This window comes from Sus scrofa, chromosome 1 (assembly GCF_054392235.1).
Source record: "Sus scrofa isolate SSC_HxYL_T2T_F1_AM1 chromosome 1, Sscrofa_HxYL_maternal_Yorkshire_Landrace_v2.0, whole genome shotgun sequence".
Lineage (NCBI taxonomy): Eukaryota > Metazoa > Chordata > Mammalia > Artiodactyla > Suidae > Sus > Sus scrofa.
Window position 1 is genome coordinate 139137705 of NC_139383.1, and position 18875 is coordinate 139156579.

At 52.3% G+C, this 18875-nt stretch overlaps 1 protein-coding gene across 11 annotated transcripts; it reads left to right on the plus strand.

Moving 5' to 3' along the window:
- The first annotated feature begins 330 nt into the window (after positions 1-330).
- RPAP1 (RNA polymerase II associated protein 1) lies at positions 331-18755 on the plus strand. 11 transcript variants are annotated; one of them, XR_014813164.1, is made up of 25 exons: positions 331-370; positions 1132-1387; positions 1672-1820; positions 2097-2186; positions 3549-3669; positions 4551-4772; positions 6155-6334; positions 7349-7464; positions 7750-7848; positions 8754-8855; positions 9083-9250; positions 9495-9677; positions 9804-9938; positions 10038-10208; positions 10676-10833; positions 11492-11699; positions 11852-12053; positions 12720-12829; positions 13098-13293; positions 13492-13644; positions 13880-14022; positions 14580-15500; positions 17523-17699; positions 17841-17900; positions 18235-18755. XR_014813164.1 is itself a non-coding variant. In XM_021097423.2 (25 exons), exons 6-25 carry the CDS (start codon positions 4721-4723, stop codon positions 18382-18384), a joined length of 3471 nt encoding a protein of 1156 aa, XP_020953082.2. In that variant the 5' UTR covers positions 331-370; positions 1132-1401; positions 1672-1820; positions 2097-2186; positions 3549-3669; positions 4551-4720; the 3' UTR covers positions 18385-18755. The 11 variants fall into 11 exon arrangements, 4 of the variants coding, with proteins under 4 accessions (XP_020953082.2, XP_003121629.3, XP_084829300.1 ...); XR_014813163.1 differs by having other exon boundaries at positions 14580-15336; XR_014813146.1 differs by having other exon boundaries at positions 11541-11699.
- The last annotated feature ends 120 nt before the right edge of the window (positions 18756-18875 follow it).

Sequence of the window (18875 nt, forward strand, 5' to 3'; positions counted from 1 at the left end):
GCTGGCCCTGAGCTTGGGTGCTGGAGTGGTGGATGCAGTTACCCAAGCTGGTGAATGCAGGATGCCTGAGGAACCCTTTGCCTCTGTCAAGGGTGTTGTGAGTGTAGAAAGGCTTGTGCTGGCTATGCATCTGAAGAGTGAATGTTACGAGTGTCTGCCTGGAGCTCACGAAGTGAGGTAGACCGCGGCAAGCGGAATATATTCGCGTTCAAGCGTCCAAAACACCGCAAGGGCAACCTTTTCCCAAGAGTGGGCGGGGCCAGGCCATGGAGAGGAGGGGCCGGGTTGCGGAGCGGAAGTTCGAAATGAAGGCGGCGGAAGCCCGGCCCCAGCGGGGCAAAATGGCAGCGCCCAGAACGTCCTAGATCAAGTAAGTGGCTTGGCTGGAGGGAAGGACCTTAGGATATCTCGGTGAAAGGGGCTGGTACACGGTATGTAGTTCTTTGTCGTAGCCGTCCCCATTATCTTTGGTCCGGCCAGGAGCGGCCGCGGTCATGTCGATGCGGAGATCCCAGCCATGGCCCCCCATTCTCTGGCGGCATAGGCTGAAACTCGGTGATTTCTCTTTGCTGATGCGGGTGGTCCAGGAGCTCCGGCGACCGTAGAGCCCTAGGGGCGGTTGTGGAAGCCTGCAGAAAAAAGTCTTGAACTACTTTGGCGAAATTTATTCTTTTTAATGCTATAATAAATAGAATTGTTCTCTTAGTTTCGTTTTCTGATTGTTCTTTGCTAGTATATAGCAATACACATGTTTTTTTTTTCTTAATATATATCGATCTTTTATAGCCCAAGGTTTTAAATAATTTGAATACTCTTAGGCCAGGTATGTTCCCACCAGTTTGACACCAAATCACCACTCCTTGATTTGACACGTTTATATGCCTGGTTCCTGATGGCATTTTCCTTAGGTCCCTTATGGTTGTTCATGGGAGTTTTTATCATCCACAGATTGTAAACAACCTAAATCGGCAGTAAATATTGTTGTTGAGCTGCATCAGAGAGGGCTAAGTAAGGAGGGAATGGCGATAAGTTATGAATGAGGAGAAATGAGTTGATGTGAACTCAGGGAGAAAGAACCTTCTCTGATGCTCGGCTCACTGGTAGAGGGCTCATCATCTTTATTGCTTTTAGGGGTGAATGAGAGTGAGTCCCCTACACTGAAGCAGTGCTGGAAAGTCACACTAGGAAGGCAGCTGGTGTGCCAAGATGCTGTCGAGACCAAAGCCAGGGGAGTCCGAGGTGGACTTGCTGCGCTTCCAGAGTCAGTTCCTTGCAGCTGGTGCAACCCCAGCAGTACAGCTGGTGAAGAAAGGAAGTAGGAAAGGTGGCGATGCTAACCCAGACCAGCCTCCTCTGCAGGATCGTCGGGATGTGGTGATGCTGGACAGTGAGTGGCTGTGGGTATGAAGTTGAAAAGAAGGGTTTTCTCCCTCTTATTGATGTGGATGGATTCCCCAGCATTATTTCAGAACCACGTAACCTCTGTTGCTACAGCCCCATTTTACATATGAAGAAACTGAGGCTCAAAGAGGTTAAATACCTTGCCCAAGGTGACACAGCTTGAGCCAGGATCCCACCACAGCTGCCTTTCTTTCTTTGGCTTCCTACTAGTGCTCAATCTCTTCCTGAGAAGGTATGAGTAACCTCACATGTGGGTTTTTTCTTTCTCAGATCTCCCAGATTTGCCCCCAGCCTTGGTTCCTGCTCCACCAAAGAGAGCCAAGCCTAGCCTTGGCTGCCCCCTGCCTGAACACGAGGACCCTGAAGAGAGGCTGAACAGGCATGATCAGCACATCACTGCTGTCTTGACTAAGATTATTGTGCGTCTCATCCTGGTTTGGGCGAGGCATCCTAGGGCAGCAGGGATGTTGGGTGTGGGTGGTGAGCCTTATTGAGTAGAGGGTGATTCAGAAAGGTGGGACTTTATCTCTCTGCATTCAGATTAGGGGCTGGTTTAGAATCACTGTGTTCTGAGATGCATGGTGAGTTCATGACTCCGTAGAGTGGGGTTTTGGTCATATGGAACTGGGGCTAGTGGGATAGTGTCCACCCTGGGGAAATCTGTATCTTCACCGTTTTGTGCTTTGTTGCTGCAGGAACGAGATACGAGTTCAGTGGCTGTAAATCTGCCTGTGCCCAGTGGTGTTGCTTTCCCTCCCGTATTCCATCGCTCACAGGGGAGACAGGTAGGGAGAGGTGATCTTAGATAGTATTTAGAGCACAGTCATGTCACCATGATAGTGCATTTGAAGTTCCCCAGGAGGATTATCTTAATCATGGTTAGCAATTCCATTGTGAAAATAGCACCACATTAAGCACTTTATATGCATTACTTCATTTAATCCTAATAACCATGTAGAGCAGGTATCATTATCTCCTTCTTTTTTTTTTTTTATTTTTTTATTTTTCCTTTTTTTTTTAAGAGCCTCACCTTATGGAAGGTTCCTTCCTTATGGCTTATGGAAGTTCCCAGGCTAGGGGCTGAAACAGTTGCAGCTGCCAGCCTTCCTCATAGCCACAGCAATGCCACATTCAAGCCACATCTGCAACCTATGCGGCAGCTTGCAGCAACGCTAAATCCTTTAACCCACTGATCGAGGCCAGGGATCAAACCCACATCCTCATGGGTACTAGTCAGATTCATAACCTGCTGAACCATAATGGGAAGTCCTCCATTTTTAAGATGAGGAAAATGATAAGTAATTTGTCCAACCACACATGTAATAGATAGAAGAGCCTGAAATCCAACTCAAGTCTGTTAGAAGTAAAGGGGGCTGTGACTCTAGGCAGCAGAGTGTGTGGCCCCAATCACCACTCTTCTCAGTGGCTGGGAAACAACCCAGAAAAGTGCCTGATGGACATGGGACAATGTGGACCTGGGATGAGAATGGTACTTAGTACAGAGCAAGTAGCAGGTACCTGTTATATACTGAAGATGTCCTGAGGGATTCAGGCAGTAAGTAAAGGGAGCAAAAAGGTTTAAGTAGAATGGAAAAGATCTCATCATAAAATAAAGGTGGATGGAGTTCCCACTGTGGCTCAGTGGAAGTGAATCTGACTAGTTTCCACAAGGATGTGGATCTAATCCCTGGCCTCGCTCAGTGGGTCGAGGATCTGGCGTTGGCCTTTGAGCTGTGGTGTAGGTCATAGATGAGGCTCAGATCTGGCATTGCTGTGGCTGTGGCGTTGGCCCGCAGCTGTAGCTCTGATTCGACTCCTAGCCTGGGAACTTCCATATGCCGAGGATGCAGCCCTAAAAAGCAAGATTAATTAATTAATTAAATAATTAAAGGTGGAGAGTAGGGAAGTGGGGAGGGAAGAGAAAAATCAATGATTCATTCAGGTGACAGAAGCCTTGAGTTTTGCTGAAATGCAAGCTGATCCCAGGGCTTTCTGTAAAGCCCTGCTTTTTCTGAGGACTAGGGTTGTGACCCTCAAAGATTAAACAAGTCCCTTTTATCTTTGTTCCAGTGACCTTGGTATAAAGAGGTTGGGAAGAGAACAGAGTAATGAACATCAGTCATCTGGGTTTCCCTTTCGCCCTGTAGGGAAAGCCAGCAACATCTGGGAAGAGAAGTATCTTTGCCCAGGAAATTGCAGCAAGGAGAGCGTCTGAAGCCAAGATTCCACCAGTTAGAGAAGTTGCGTCTACCTTGGACCCACCAGGGGGTGAGTTGGGGTTGAAGAGTCTTGGATTCAGCCTCTTTATGAGAATTGTAGAGTCTTCTTTGGATATCATCTTTCCTGCCTCAAATGTGATGTGCATTTGAGCCATCTAAAGAGGGGCTGTCCCACATCCCCACTTAGAGTGTTGAGTATCGGCCTCTTGGGTCCATATCTGGGTTTTAGGTACAGGGAGAGAGCAGGTCATTACTTTACTATGGGAGAGAGAAAGGGGATAGAAGTGTCTGGTGGAGACTATAAACTAAAGACCAAGATTCCTTTTTTGTTGTTGTTGTTGTTGTTGTTGCTATTTCTTGGGCCACTCCCGCGGCATATGGAGGTTCCCAGGCTAGGGGTTGAATCGGAGCTGTAGCCACCGGCCTACGCCAGAGCCACTGCAACGCGGGATCTGAGCCGCGTCTGCAACCTACACCACAGCTCACGGCAACGCCGGATGGTTTAACCCACTGAGCAAGGGCAGGGACTGAACCCGCAACCTCATGGTTCCTAGTCGGATTCGTTAACCACTGCGCCATGACGGGAACTCCCCAAGATTCCTTTAATGATGCAAGTTACTAGCGGAAGAGTTGGGAGTTGGTCCCTGGAGGCAGATGGCTGCCTAGGCATCCAAGAAGAGAGTCAGGAGATAGGGTGTTTGTAAGGGAAACCGTCTCATAGAAGTCCAAGGGGAAGGATGAGTGGAGAGTTCATTACCCCAACCCAACCCAGGGAGCCTACACTCCTGTGCCAGACCGAGGGGAGTCTCCACTCTGTGCTTGGGAAAACTCTGGGGCCTCCGTCTGACTCCAGAGCTAACAGGATTGGAGAAGAGGGCCAGGAGGCCCAGCTAGGGTGAGGCAATGAAACTGATTGTATACTTCTTCCAGGTGCCGTGACCTCTGAGGCTGTCACACCCAGAGAACAGGGCAGCCAGCTTCCATGGGGCAGCTGCAGCTTCCAGGGACCCCATCTGGTTACAGGGAAGGGGCTCAGGAGCCAGGAGGCTGAGCAGGAAGCCCAGACCATCCATGAAGAGAACGTAGCGAGACTGCAAGCCATGGCTCCGGAGGAGATCCTGCAGGAACAGCAGCGGTTGCTGGCTCAGCTTGGTACAGTACCTGCCTTTCCTGCCAAGACCAGGCTGGGAAGGGACTCTTGCTTACTGAGGAAGGCTTACTGTGAGGGCCAGGCAGGGTACATGAATGCATTTCATTCTCTCCTCAAACTATTCCTGGGAGGCAGGTGATACTAACTTCATTTATTTATGAAAAAAGCAAAACTGAGGCTCAAAACGAAGAAATTCTCCCCCAGGTCACACAGGCTGGTGCCATATTCAGTTAATGAACTCAGATGAGATGTAAACCTAGTTCTGTCTAGTCTTGTGGGCTGTGTTCTTAACCACCATGGTAGGTGTACTGTACTACTGTAATGGAACTTAACACTGGAACCACTGCATTATCCTCTGGTATGATGCTCTGCTGTACCACACCTCTCTCCTAGTTTCCGTTCACCAAAACAGTAGTGCCAAGTCAGTCTCGTTCCAAACTGTATCTAGCCCTAAAAACAACAACAACAACAACACAACAAAAACAAAAAGGAGTTCCTGTCATGGCTCAGCAGTAACAAACCCAACCACGAGGATGCAGATTCGATCCCTGGCCTCGCTCAGTGGTTTAAAGATCTGGTTTTGCCATGAGCTGTGGTATAGGTCGCAGACCATGCTTGGATACCATGTTGCTGTGGCTGTGGCTGTGACATAGGCCGGCACCTGCAGCTCTGATTACACCCCTAGCCTGGGAACTGCCATATGCTGCCAGTGCAGCCCTAAAAAAAAAAAAGAACAAAAAAAAACAACAACAACATCAAACTATGGTATCTAGCACTGATCTAGAACATAATCTGTATTAGGTTTTTAGTGAATATTTGTGCAGCTCTGATTCATTTATTCCACAGCCCCCCCACCTTTTTTTTTTTTTTTTTTTTTGCTTTTTAGGGCCACACAGGAGGCATATGGAAGTTCCCAGGCTAGGGTCCAGTTGGAGCAGTCAGCCTACACCGCAGCCACAGCAACATGAGATCTGAGCCACATCTTTGACCTACACCACAGCTGACAGCAATGCCAGGTTCTTAACCCACTGAGCGAGGCCAGGGATCAAACCCGCAACCTCATGGTTACTAGTCAGATTCGTTAACCACTGAGCCACGATGGGAACTCCGCCACTTACTTTTGACCTCTGACTTAGAGCCAAGCACAGGGATAGGCAGAGACTCGGGGGCTAGGGGACTCTGCAGCCTGGAGGACTAGGTAGGCAGGCAGGTCCCAGTGACAGATATGGGTCATTGAGGCCCCAAGAGAGCCCAGGGAGCTCAGGCCAGGGCTGGGAAGTGGTTTGTCTTGGCCTTGATCCTCAGAGACAGGCAGTGTTCAGCAGGTTTCAGGTCTGTAGGAGGATTTACCCCCAGCCACCGCTCCATCCATGCTTTCTTCTAGATCCCAGCTTGGTTGCCTTCTTGAGATCTCCCAGCCGTACCCACGAGCAAGCAGGAGAGAAGGCCAGCGGGGAGCAGAGGCCAGGAGGACCCTCTGTTGAGGTCACTGGGGAGGAGCTCATCATGCCAGCTTCTGCCAGTGAGCCCAGGCAGGAAGATGAGCTGGAGCCAGGAGCCCCAGGTTTGAAGGAAGCGGGGACTTTGGGGAAATGAAAGCAGAGGAAAATATTCCTTCTCCTAAGCCTGACAGATGGGACGAGAGAGAATCTCCTCCGTCCGTGAACATCTAATGTTAGTTAATCTTCATTATTGGCTTGAAATCAGTCTTCACTTGCTGATGCATATATTCCTCCCGCGCTTGCTTCCCATCTTCTCGTCCTGTTCCTGCTCTGTCTCCCCCTTCCCTGGTCAGAGACCGAGCACTGTGATGGCTGCAGGGTCCCCGCCTCCCTAGACCATCTGCCCCCTGCCTTTGCCTTCACTCTCCCAGCTCTGGCTGCATCCTCCCCACAGTCCTTTCTGCCTCTGCCCTCCATGTTGGGGGGATGATGGCGCAGCCTGGGTGGTGGGAGAGGAGGAGTCTGATGCCAGTCTTCTGAATGTGCCAGACCTACGGCACAGGGGCCAGTGGGAGCAGTCATCTTCCGGGAATTGGATTATTTTTTTAATGATTAACCAAAAAAGAAATTGAATTAGGAGAGCCAGGAACCTCCTGCCCCTGGGTGAGCTCCAGGCCAGCAGAGCAGCTAGGATGGGGCTTGGGTGGGGTGTGGAAGGAGGATGTCGCAGGTATGTGTTTCTCCATCTTGCTCCGCTGAAGCAGTGTAGCTGCCCCCTCCTCATTGTCCCCATTCCCCCGCTCCTTAAGAAGGTTGGTACCAAAGTGTAGAGAACCATGTTTCCCCTGGTATATGTGGTCCTTCCTTCTTCCTCTGCTCCCTCTCTCTTCTTCCTTTTCCTCTTTCCCCTCCCAACAAATCCTTGGGGTCAGCAAGAGCCTAGAGCCCAGGACTGAGTGTGTTCTGCCGTTTCGGACATTCCAGTCTCTGGGCCATACCATTAGCCACAGCTGAGGGCAAAGGCTGCCAGACCCTTGGGCAGAGGTAGATATGGCAGCTGCCAGGTCATGGCTGGGACCCAGTGGATCTGTGAGCTGAGCCCCATAGGGAATACCACTCTGCTTCCATGTCCCCAGCTCTGGCACTGCCCGTGACCCGCCACAAAGAATGGCTGCACATGGACACTGTGGAGCTGGAGAAGCTCCAGTGGACCCAGGACCTGCCTCCACTCCGGCAGCAGCAGACACAGGAGGTGAGAAGGGGCTCCTGGCCTACTGGGGTGAGGGGGGTGGGACTGAGTGGGGCTCTTGCTCTTGCACCCAGAACTCAGGCTCTTCCCTTCCCTTGCGCTTGAGAAGCATCTCTCCTTTGCTCACCCTCTTCTTCCTCCCTGGCCCCTAAGGCCAGAGGCACCCCAATTCCCATCAGAGGTAGAGGCAGGACCTAAGTCCTGAGAGGCCTGGGATGAGAGGTGAGGAGTGGGTATGGGGAAGTTGCTGCTGCCCCCAGCCCGTGGTCCTATTCCTCTCCCCATCAGAGGATGCAGGCCCGATTCAGTCTTCAGGGAGAGCTGCTGGCCCCCGACGTGGACCTTCCCACCCATCTGGGCCTGCACCACCATGGAGAGGAGGCGGAGGTGAGACCTGGGGCCCAGCAGGTATCAGGCAGCTCTCAGCAAGTGCTTTTAACAACCATGTGGAGAAGGACCGCTGCTCAGCTGCCTTGGGCCTTCTGTGCGCCCTATTCCAGTTCATGGCCTTGCTGTCTTTACAGTTCTTAGACTTGAAATTTTTCTCTGCATTCCCTCACATTCCAGTCAGTCACTCACAACCTGCCAATTCTGTGTTTGTCACCTCGCCATAATACTTCCTAGAGCAGAGCCTCACTCCCTCTTGTCTTCTCAGTCGCCATGTCTTCCACTCGTTCCGTCAGGACATTCTCTCCCTCATGGGGCTGCTGTGCTGATTTCCTCTGGCACAGCTCAGGCTGTGCCTTGCCTCAGAAAGCCTCCTAGTGCGTGGAATGTTCGCAGAATAAGGTCTCAGCTCCTCGGCTTGGCAAGAGAGCCCTTCCACCGTCTGTCCCTGCTGACCCCGCAGCTCCGCCTCACTTGCTCCTGCTGCACATTCTGCTGCCTGCTCCCCACGTACACACTGTGCTCAGGGACCTCCAGGGCTCCATTCCTGAGGCCTGCGCCAGGGAATGCTTTGACCCTTGGCTCCACGCTAGGCCATCAGAGTTCTACCCCTCCACTGAGAGCACATCAACTTTTCCGGGTCATCCTTCTCTCTTTCTCCTGTTCTCTGGCTGCAAATCAAACACTGATCACTACATTCCTCCCAGGCTCCCTTATGCCCTGGTTACTTGTATGCGAGTCTTGTTTTCTTAGCAGTCTGAGGATCCATGGAGAGCAGAGGCAAGAGATACCACTTCCTTTCCTTGACACCTAACTCAGTGTGTGGCAGATAGGGGTTGCTGCATATTTGTTGGTGGGTGCTGCCCTGGTCTTGGCTCCTTCTGACTCCCTATCCCTGCCTCTAGAGAGCTGGGTACTCCCTTCAGGAGCTGTTCCACCTGACACGCAGCCAGGTGTCCCAGCAGAGAGCACTAGCGCTGCACGTGTTGGCCCAGGTCATCAGCAGGGTGAGTGGACTGCTGGCCCGGGTCCTGCCCACCCACCCCACCTCCCCCCTTAGGCTTTCCTACCTCTTGCCTGTGTCTCTCTGACTCATTGTCCCGTATACCAGCTGTCTGTGGGGCACCCTGGGAAAGGGACAGTCCCAGATTTCCTGGGTGGGCAAGTGAAGAATTTAGGACAAAGGCTCTTAACTTCAGGGTTTTCAACAAGGTTTTATCCTTCTGCCCTCAAGGCCCAGGCTGGTGAGTTTGGGGACCGGCTGGTGGGCAGCGTCTTGCACCTCCTTTTGGATGCCGGCTTCCTCTTCCTGCTGCGCTTCTCCCTGGATGACAGAGTGGAGGGGGTCATCGCAGCTGCTGTCCGGGCTCTTCGGGCTCTGCTGGTGGTTCCTGGAGATGAGGTACAACAGGCATGGGAGGGAGGCTTCAAGGATCAGGGTCCCCACTTCTGCTGGGCCTGCCCTCATTGCTAAGCTTTGCCAGGCAGAGCAGAGGACAGGGTGGCGGCGTCACCCTCTTCTAGAGGCCCCAGAGTCCAGGAGCCTTGCCTCTCTGTCCTTCATGGATGGCTTTTGTTCTCTACTCTTCCACTGGTTTCCTGGCCTGATCCCTTCTTTCTCTCTTCCCCACCCCTTCCTCTGGCAGAAGCTCCTCGACAGCACCTTCTCTTGGTACCTTGGAGCTGCGGTGTTCCCTCTCATGCCCAGCCAGGAGGACAAGGAAGACGAAGACGAGGATGCAGAGCCCCTAGGAGAAAAGGCAAAAAGGAAGACCCCTGAGGAAGGAAACCGACCTCCATCTGACCTGGCCCGACATGATGTCATTAAGGTAAAAGTGCTGCAGCAGCTGCCCCAGTCCCTTGACCTCCAGGGAAAGCACATGCTGGGCAAGAGGGGTTCAGCAAGGCCTGGGGCCCAGTTGCTCTTGGCAGTGGGTTGTGTCTCTGATCCTCAGGGTCTTTTGGCCACCAATCTGCTGCCTCGGCTGCGCTACTTGCTAGAGGTGACCTGCCCGGGACCTTCTGTGGTCCTTGACATCCTAGCTGTGCTCATCCGCCTGGCCCGGCATTCCTTGGAGTCAGCTACAAGGGTGAGAACAAGAAGGAGACAGAAAAGGTGTGAAGAGCCTACCTGGGCCTGGTCTTGACCTTCAGCCTCCCTACCTCCCTTTTCATTCCGTCCCACACAGGTCCTAGAGTGCCCTCGGCTGATAGAGACTGTGGTTCGAGAGTTCCTGCCCACCAGCTGGTCCCGCATGGAGGTGGGACCTACCCCCAGTCTACACAGAGTGCCCTGTGCTCCTGCCATGAAACTGCTTCGTGTCCTGGCCTCGGCTGGTAGGAACATTGCTGCCCGGCTGGTGAGCAGGACACAGGGCTTGGGTTGGTGCAAGTACGGCCCCCTGCATTCCGGTGGCCCAATTGTGCCATTTTTCTCTTTGTATCTATTCCAGTTGCTCAGAAATGCAATAGAAACCTCCAGGCAGAAACCTGGTCAGTCGGAGCCTAGTGTATCCTGTAGGCCTGCTCTACTCTCATGCCAAGAGAAGCCTCCCTGATCCCTAGACCCAGGCCAGAAGGGCCACATACAAATATGCACCCATCACCCATATCCAAGTAGCCCTGGAAAAGATGCTCTGCAAGTGCTTGCTAAAAAAGGGAGGGAAGGAGGGCGGGAGCAGGGGATGAGGTACTTTCACCCTAGGCCAGAACTAGGATCCTGTGGCACCAGAGGGCCCTGGAACAGGGCTGAGGTGAGCCAATCTCTGACGCTGGAACTTGGGGCTCCCAGCTGACCCTGATCCCCACCCTCTCTGCCCACCCCCAGTTGAGCGGTTTTGATCTCCGGAGTCGCCTGTACCGCTTTATAGCTGAGGCTCCCCAGGAACTGGCTTTGCCCCCAGAGGAAGCGGAGACGCTGAGCACCGAGGCCTTCCGTCTGTGGGCTGTGGCCGCCTGCTATGGCCAGGGCGGTGACCTATACAGGTGAGGCGAGGCAAGGGTAGGCTCCCTCACATACCCCTGTGGCTCTGCACGCTGCCCTCACCTGATGATTCAGCCTTGCTCAAGGTTCAAGCTCGGAGGGAGACCAAGTGTGAGGAAGAGGTGATTCGGGAAGGAATGAAGATGACTTAGGAGTTAGGACTGGCCAGAGGAGGGGGGAGCGGAGCTGGGTTAATCACATTCTCTGCACAGCATCATTGGTATCTTGGCGAAATCAGACTTCAGTTGCCTGTTGGAGTTCCCTTGTGGTACAGTGGGTTAAAGGTCTGTTGTTAATGCAGTAGCTCATGTTGCTGCTGTAGCTCAGGTTCCACATGGGCATGGCCAAAAATAAATAAAAATTTAATGCCCTGTTGTGGGGGGAAAGCTTGAGGGGCTGTATCCTTCCCTTCAGCCCCCAGCCTTCCCTCTTGAAGCCTTCCGAGAGCACTCAGCCCTGGGCCTCTCCCTCCTGCTCCTCATTAGCCAGACTCAGATCCCCTGGGGTGGGGCCTTGCTTTGTGTCTTTTTCTTTTTTTTTGCTGCACCCACGGTGTGCAGAAGTTCCTGGGCCAGGGATTGAACCTATGCCACAGCAGTGACAAACCAAGTCCTTAACCCACTGAGCCACCACCGTACTACATGTGTCTTTGTTTTATAGCTCCATCTCCCTTCTCACATTGAAGGGCAGCCCCTGTTCTCCCCCCCAGGGAACTATACCCTGTGCTGATGCAAACCCTTCAGGCTGTGCCAAAGGAACTCAGCAGCCACGTGCCTCGGCCTCTGGCCCTGCAGAGGATAGCCTCACTGCTCACTCTCCTCACCCAGCTGACCCTGGCAGCCAGCAGCACCACCCCTGAACCCAGCAGGTAGGTAATAGCCCTGAACTTCCGGTAAGGATATCCTATCAAGAGCTCTGGGACTGGCGGGAGTGCTCCACCACAGGGAGAGGGTGGCCAGAGCTTAGTGGGGAGTCCCGGCAGCTAGATCCTCACTATGCCCCCTTTTGGCTCTCCTGTAGTGACTCTGCTGAGGCCAGCCTGTCGGCCACCCCTTCCTCCATCACTTGGACACAGGTGTCTGGGCTCCAGCCTCTTGTGGAGCCATGTCTAAGAGAGACCTTGAAGTTGCTGCCCAGACCTGAGATGTGGAGTGCGCTGGGCCCAGTGCCCCCTGCCTGCCTGCTCTTCATGGATGCCTACTACCAGGCCTGGAGCCAACAGGTGAGTGCTTCCTGCCTGCTTTCCACTCTGCCCTGGTGCCCTGCCTTCTTCCTAGCATTCCACCCTCCTCCCTGTCTCCCCTTTCCTGCCCTCCATCTTTTCTTTTTTTTTTAAATTTTTTTAATTTTAGTTTTTATTTTTTGCTTTTTCTGGCCACACCCACAGCATATGGAGGTTCCCAGGCTAGGGATTGAATCAGAGCTATAGCTGCTGGTCTACACCACAGCCATAGCAACACCAGATCTGAGCCGCATCTGCGACCTACACCACAGCTCATGGCAACACCAGATCCTTAACCCTCTGTGTGAGGCCAGGGACCAAACTTGCAACCTCGTGGTTCCTGGTTGGATTTGTTTCTGCTGCACCACGACAGGAACTCCCCTCCATCTTTTCCCTCCTAACTTTCTTCCTCTTTCCACCTCCACATCCAGTGCAGCTTCCAAGGAGCCATGTTGCTGGGGACCAGGGAACCCCAAACAACTGCTCAGCCGCCCTGGAGCCTTTATGCTCTCTCAGGACCCCTAGACAGAGGGCCAGAGCATCTTCTCTCTCTATCTGGAAGGCAGAAGCCTCTAAACACTGACTCGTGGGCTCGGCCTGGGTACACAGGGTCTAGGAGAATGGAGATCCTGGGCCGCCAGCTCAGGGGGTCTCTTGGTTTTCCAGCCAGGCTTGTGCCCGGGGGACTGGCTTCAGGACATGGAGCGCCTGTCAGAGGAGCTGCTGCTGCCCCTGCTGAGCCAGCCTGCTCTGGGCAGCCTGTGGGATTCCCTGAGGTAGGGACTGTGTATGTGGTTGGGGTGTTGGGGGGAGGCAGTTCTTTGCTGGATTCCTGGGTCTGGCTCCCTGGTCCATCCCAGGTGGAACCCCTCAGCTTGAGAGGAACCTGAATCCCTAGTGGGAGACAGCTGGGGGCTCCAGGGAACGTGGGCACTGGTCTGCATGGCCAAGTTCCTGCTGGCTTTGGTCACAGACCAGGCAGCTCTTTCTAGCCTGACACACATCAGGCCAGAGCTCTCCTTAGCTTCTTTGTTCTGCCTCCAGGTGCTGCTCCCCTCTCTGCAACCCTCAGTCCTGTGCTCCAGCCCCTGAAGCACTCCCCAGCCTCGTGTCACTGGGCTGCACAGGAGGTCCCCCCCATCTCAGTCTGGCCGGCTCAGCCTCACCCTTCCCATTCCTCACAGCCCTGCTCTCTCTTTTCAACACCCTGGGCCGGATCCACAAGGGGCTCTGTGGCCAGGTGAGTGCTGGGCATCTGGTTAGGGGAGCCAGACAGGGCCAAGACGGTGGGAGTCAGAAAGCGGGGGGGGGCACCCCTTGGGGAAGGGAGGCCTCTTCTTCCAGCACCCCTTTCTCTTGAGCTTGGCTAAGGTAAGGGCAGCTCCCCAGAAAGTATCAAAGTTATCTTCTAACTCTAAACAAACTTGCTTTTCCTCAGCTGGCTGCCATATTGGCTGCCCCAGGTGTCCAGAACTACTTCCTTCAATGCATGGCCCCCGAGGTTGCTCCACAGCTCACACCCTTCACTGCATGGGCCCTGCGCCACGAGTACCATCTGCAGTACCTGGCCCTCTCCCTGGCCCAGAGAGCGGTGGGTACCCCCAAACCCCCATACCTCTGTCCACTCCCCCACCCTCCGTTATCCTTGTCCAGCTTCTCTGGAATTTGTGCTGCTTCTGCAGGCCATGCTGTTCCTTCTTTCCTGCAGACACGCCCAGGATTTGTGCCCATCAGCATATATTCTTTTCCTCACTTCTCTTTGCTTTATCCCCTCTCACCCGCTCTGTGCATTTCTTCCCCTCCCCCACCCCCTTTTCTGTCCACAGGCAACACTCCAGCCAGTGTCGGCCCCTAGTGCTGCCCTCCATCACGGCATGGCCTTGGCCCTGCTGGGCCGGCTGCTGCCTGGAAGTGAGCACCTCGCCCATGAGCTCCTGCTGAGCTGTGCATTCCGGCTGGAGTTCCTCCCGTAAGTCCAGGCTTGGTGGCATCAACTCAGCCGTTTGAGAAGCTGCTGTGGTTGTCAATAGGGCAACCCTGAATTTGGGTCCAGGAGACTTGAGTTGCATTCTTTCTTCCATGGATTGTGCTTAACCTGTGTGAGCTTCCATTTTCTCATTAGTGAAGTGAGGCTGAGGATAACACACTAGAGAATTAGCGAGACGTCTGTGTCTATATGGCTGAAAAATGGTACATAAACTAGCTATATGCCTGTGATAACTAACAGTTACTCAGTACCTATTCTTTGTCTGTTACTCCTTTAACTATTTGTCTCTATTTTAATTTCTGTACCATGAGATGCGTATTATTATAATTACCCCCCTTTTACCATGAGGAAACTGAGGCACAGAGAAGTTGTATAACTGTAGCTCGCTCTAGTGACCATCCTCCTAACTGTTCTACATGGAAGGCTAGTAGGGGGACAAGGAGGAGAGGATTCCACCCAGGAACCTCTGGGAAGCCCTGGAGAGTTGGCATGGCCTTCTGGTTCTAGCCCTGATTTTTGGCTTTTGGGTTCTGTTACAGGGAAAGAGCATCAGGGGGTCCGGAGGCAGCCGACTTCTCTGACCAGCTCTCCTTAGGGAGCAGTGGGGACCTTGGGTGTGGGCGAGGGGCTCTGCTCGCTCAGGCCTGCCGGGACCTCCCCAGCATCCGCAGCTGCTACCTGACCCACTGCTCACTGGCCCGAGCTGGCCTGCTGGCCTCTCAAGCCTTGTACCGAGGGGAACTACACCGAATCCCAGCCTTGCTGCTCCCTGTGCCCAGGGAGCCACTGCTGCCCACTGACTGGCCTTTCCTGCCATTGATTCACCTCTACCACCGGGCCACTGACACCCCCTCAGGGCTCCCACCTGCTGACACTGTGGGCACAGCCATGAGGGCCCTGCAGTGGGTGCTAATCCTGGAGAGCTGGCGTCCCCAGGCCCTCTGGGCTGTGCCTCCTGCTGCCTGCCTGGCACGGCTCATGTGTGTGTTCCTGGTGGACAGCGAACTGTTCCGGGAGACCCCTGTACAACGTCTGGTGGCCGCCCTCCTGGCCCGGCTCTGCCAGCCTGATGTCCTACCAAAGCTCAACCTGGATTGCCCACTTCCTGGCCTGGCATCTTTCCAGGACCTTTACGCCAATTTCCTGGAGCATTTTGAGGCTGTCTCTTTTGGGGACCATCTCTTTGGGGCTCTGGTTCTCCTTCCCCTACAACGTCGGTTCAGCGCCACCTTGCGCCTCGCCCTCTTTGGGGAGCACGTGGGAGCCTTGCGAGCTCTGGGCCTGCCTCTGACCCAGGTACTTTCTCAGCCCAGCAAGACCCACCACAGACATCCTGTCCTGGGCCTTGGAGGCTGTCCTGAGCAGCAGGGAGCTTTGGTGGGCCGCAGGTTCCTTATCTTGAGGACTTTGAGGAGATTAAGGAATCCGTGAGAAAGGTTTACTGAAGCATGTGGCATATGGTAGGTGTTTATCATTATTAACAAGGCACCGCTTCTTGCTTGTGAGGTGCTGTAGTCTAGGTAAGAGATGTTCTAAAACCAACCTAGTTCTCAGTTATTAAGATTCTAGATGTTAAGTCAGGGTTCAGAGAAGGGAAAGGTCAAAGTGGATTTCCCATAAGGAGAAGAGTTTGTGGAAGAGGTAGGGATTGAGCTGGGCACTGAAACTTTGATAGAATTTGGATTGTTAGGAGTTCCCGTCGTGGCTTAGTGGTTAACGAATCCGACTAGGAACCATGAGGTTGCTGGTTTGGTCCCTACCCTTGCTCAACGATCCGGTGTTGCCGTGAACTGCGGTATAGGTTGCAGATGCAGCTCGGATCCCGTGTTGCTGTGGCTCTGGCGTAGGCTGGTGGCTACAGCTCCGATTTGACCCCTAGCCTGGGAACCTCCATGTGCCGCAGGAGTGGCCCAAGAAATAGCAAAAAGACAGAAAAAAAAAAAAAAAAGAAGTTGGATTGTTAGTGGAACAGCATATGCAAAAGCTCGGAGTCAGGAAGGAATATGACAGGATGGGAGGAGGAAGGAGTTTAGAACAGATTTCAGTTTGGGAACTTGTTGGAAACAAGGCTGATAAAGTTTTAGCCTCAGATATCAGGCTAGGGAGATAAATGTGTAAGCTCTAAAGAGTTACTTTTCTTTTTCTTTTAAAAAATTTTTGTTTTCTTTTTTTTTTTTTTAATGGCTGCACCCACAGCATATGGAAGTTCCCAGGCCAGGGATTAAACCTGAGCCTCTGCAGTGACCCCAGCCACTGCAGTCGGATTATTATTATTATTTATTTATTTATTTTCCTTTCTTTGCTTCTTATGGCAGCACTTGTGGTACATGGAAGTTCCCAAGCTAGGGGTCATATTGGAGCTACAGCTGCCGGCCTACACCACAGCCACAGCAACACCAGGTCCGAGCAGTGTCTGCAAACTACACCACAGCTCACGGCAATGCCAGATCCTAAACCCACTGAATGAGGCCAGAGATGAAACCCGCATCCTCATGGATATTAGTCAGGTTCATTTCCACTGAGCCACAGCAGGAGCTCCTGCAGTTGGATTCTTAACCCATTGCACCACAGCAGGAACTCCTAGTCTTTTTTATATGTGTGTATATACCTACCTATACACATATATATATATTTGTTTTGTTTTTTGTTTTCTTGCTTTTTTTTTAAGAACCCCACCTGCGGCATATGAAAGTTCCCAGGCTCTAGGGGTTGAATGTGAGCTACAGCTGCAGGCCTACACCACAGCCACAGCAACATGGGATCGGAGCCGTGTCTTTGACCTACACCACAGCCCACAGCAATGCCGGATCCCTGACCCACTGAGCGAGGCCAGGGATTGAACCCGCATCCTCATGGATACTAGTCAGATTTGTTTCTGCTACGCAATGACGGGAACTCCGTGCATATATATTTTTATAAAATTGGGATCACTGCATAATATTTCTTCTTTTAATGTTATGTAATAAGCATTTCTCACATCATTAGTATAAGAAATCAACACTTTTATCATTATATACTGATTCATTGTGCAGGTATGTCCCAGCTTATATTCTCAGAACCCCTTAGTGGGCACAAAAGTTTTTCCTAATTTTTTGCTATTTTAAGTAACATTATAGTAAACACTACTGGACTTTAACTCATAATTATTTCTGCCTGGAATTAAGAACAATTTTTTAGGAGTTCTAAAAAGACAAAAGACCAAAAAATAATAATTTTTTAGAAAGAGAATTACTCTTTCAAAGGTTTGGTGATAGAACTGAACAGCTGAACATGACATGACAAGTTTAAGTAGATTAAACAAATAGTGATGGCAGTAGAAATTCACAGCTGCTTAGTTTCCCCTCTTTCCAGCTCTGTCATCTTTAGCCTTGATCTTTGTGATCTCTGCCCTCATGATTTGGTTCACGTGACCATTAGCCATCCACTCTGTTGTCCAATAATACACATTCTCACCCTCATCATGTCTCATTTCCCTGTCACAGTTGCCTGTGTCCCTGGAGTGCTACACGGGGCCTCCAGAAGACAACCTGGCCCTCCTTCAGCTCTACTTCCGGGCTCTGGTTACTGGTGCACTCCGTCCATGCTGGTGCCCCGTGCTCTATGCTGTGGCTGTGGCTCATGTCAACAGCTTCATCTTCTCCCAAGACCCCAAGAGCTCAGTAAGTTGCATCCCTATCTCCAGAGGGAGGAAGGAAGTCTGCATTTGAACTTGGCAGCTAGGGGAGGAGGTGAGGACAGGCAAGGCCAATGTTAGTTACCTGCCCTTGGTTGGGAGCCACCTCTCTCTGTTCTGCCTCTAGGATGAGGTGAAGGCTGCCCGCAGGAGCATGCTGCAGAAGACTTGGCTGCTGACAGATGAGGTAGGGCAGGGCACATCTTGGAGTCGGGGAGAATGGAGGTTTTGGGGAACAGAGATCTCAACAGGATCTCACTACCCACTTCATAAAGTTTCTTCTTTGGAGTCGTGGCACAGTGGTTAATGAATCCAACTAGGAACCATGAGGTTGCGGGTTCGATCCCTGGCCTTGCTCAGTGGGTTAAGGATCTGGCGTTGCCGTGAGCTGTGGCATAGGCCAGTGGCTATAACTTCGATTAGACCCTAGCCTGGGAACCTTCATATTCTACGGGAGTGGCCCTAGAAAAGGCAAAAAGACAAAATAAATAAATAAATAAAGTTTCTTTCCTTTTCTGTAGGGTCTTCGGCAGCACCTTCTCCACTATAAACTTCCTAATTCTGCCCTTCCAGAGGGCTTTGAGCTGTATCCTCAGTTACCTCCTCTGCGTCAACAGTACCTCCAGAAACTGATCTCAGGGATGCTCCAAAATGGGGTATCTGAGACCTAGTATAGCTGTTGCAGAAGAAATGGACACATTCTCCTGGAGTTCAGCAGATGCCCACCAGAGAGAAGGGCTTTGTGTTCTGAGAGTGGGCAGGAAACAAAGGAGCAGAACGCTTGCCTTCCTTCAAGCAAGCTCTCTGTGCGTTCTGGGAGCAGGGTGAGCCTAGCCTTATATCCTGATATCTGGATTTCAGGAGCTGGGGCTTCTGAGGTCTGTGCTGCGAGTGAAGGGTGACTCAGCTACGTACCCCTCTTGGGGACAAGGCAAACTCACTACACCTCGCTTTCTCTCCCCACTCCAGGCCAGGGTGTGTGAATACTAGAGCTGTGTTACTAGAGCTGTGTATGGAAATAAAGAATTTTTTTTTTTTTTAATCTTCTGGGAATCTTATTGGACTGACTTCAGATGTACTAGTTCAGGATAGGTGTCAAGGGATGGGTTAACCCAGGGAGGGTGGGGGCAGGGAGCAGGACTCCTGTGAGAGAGACAGGGGA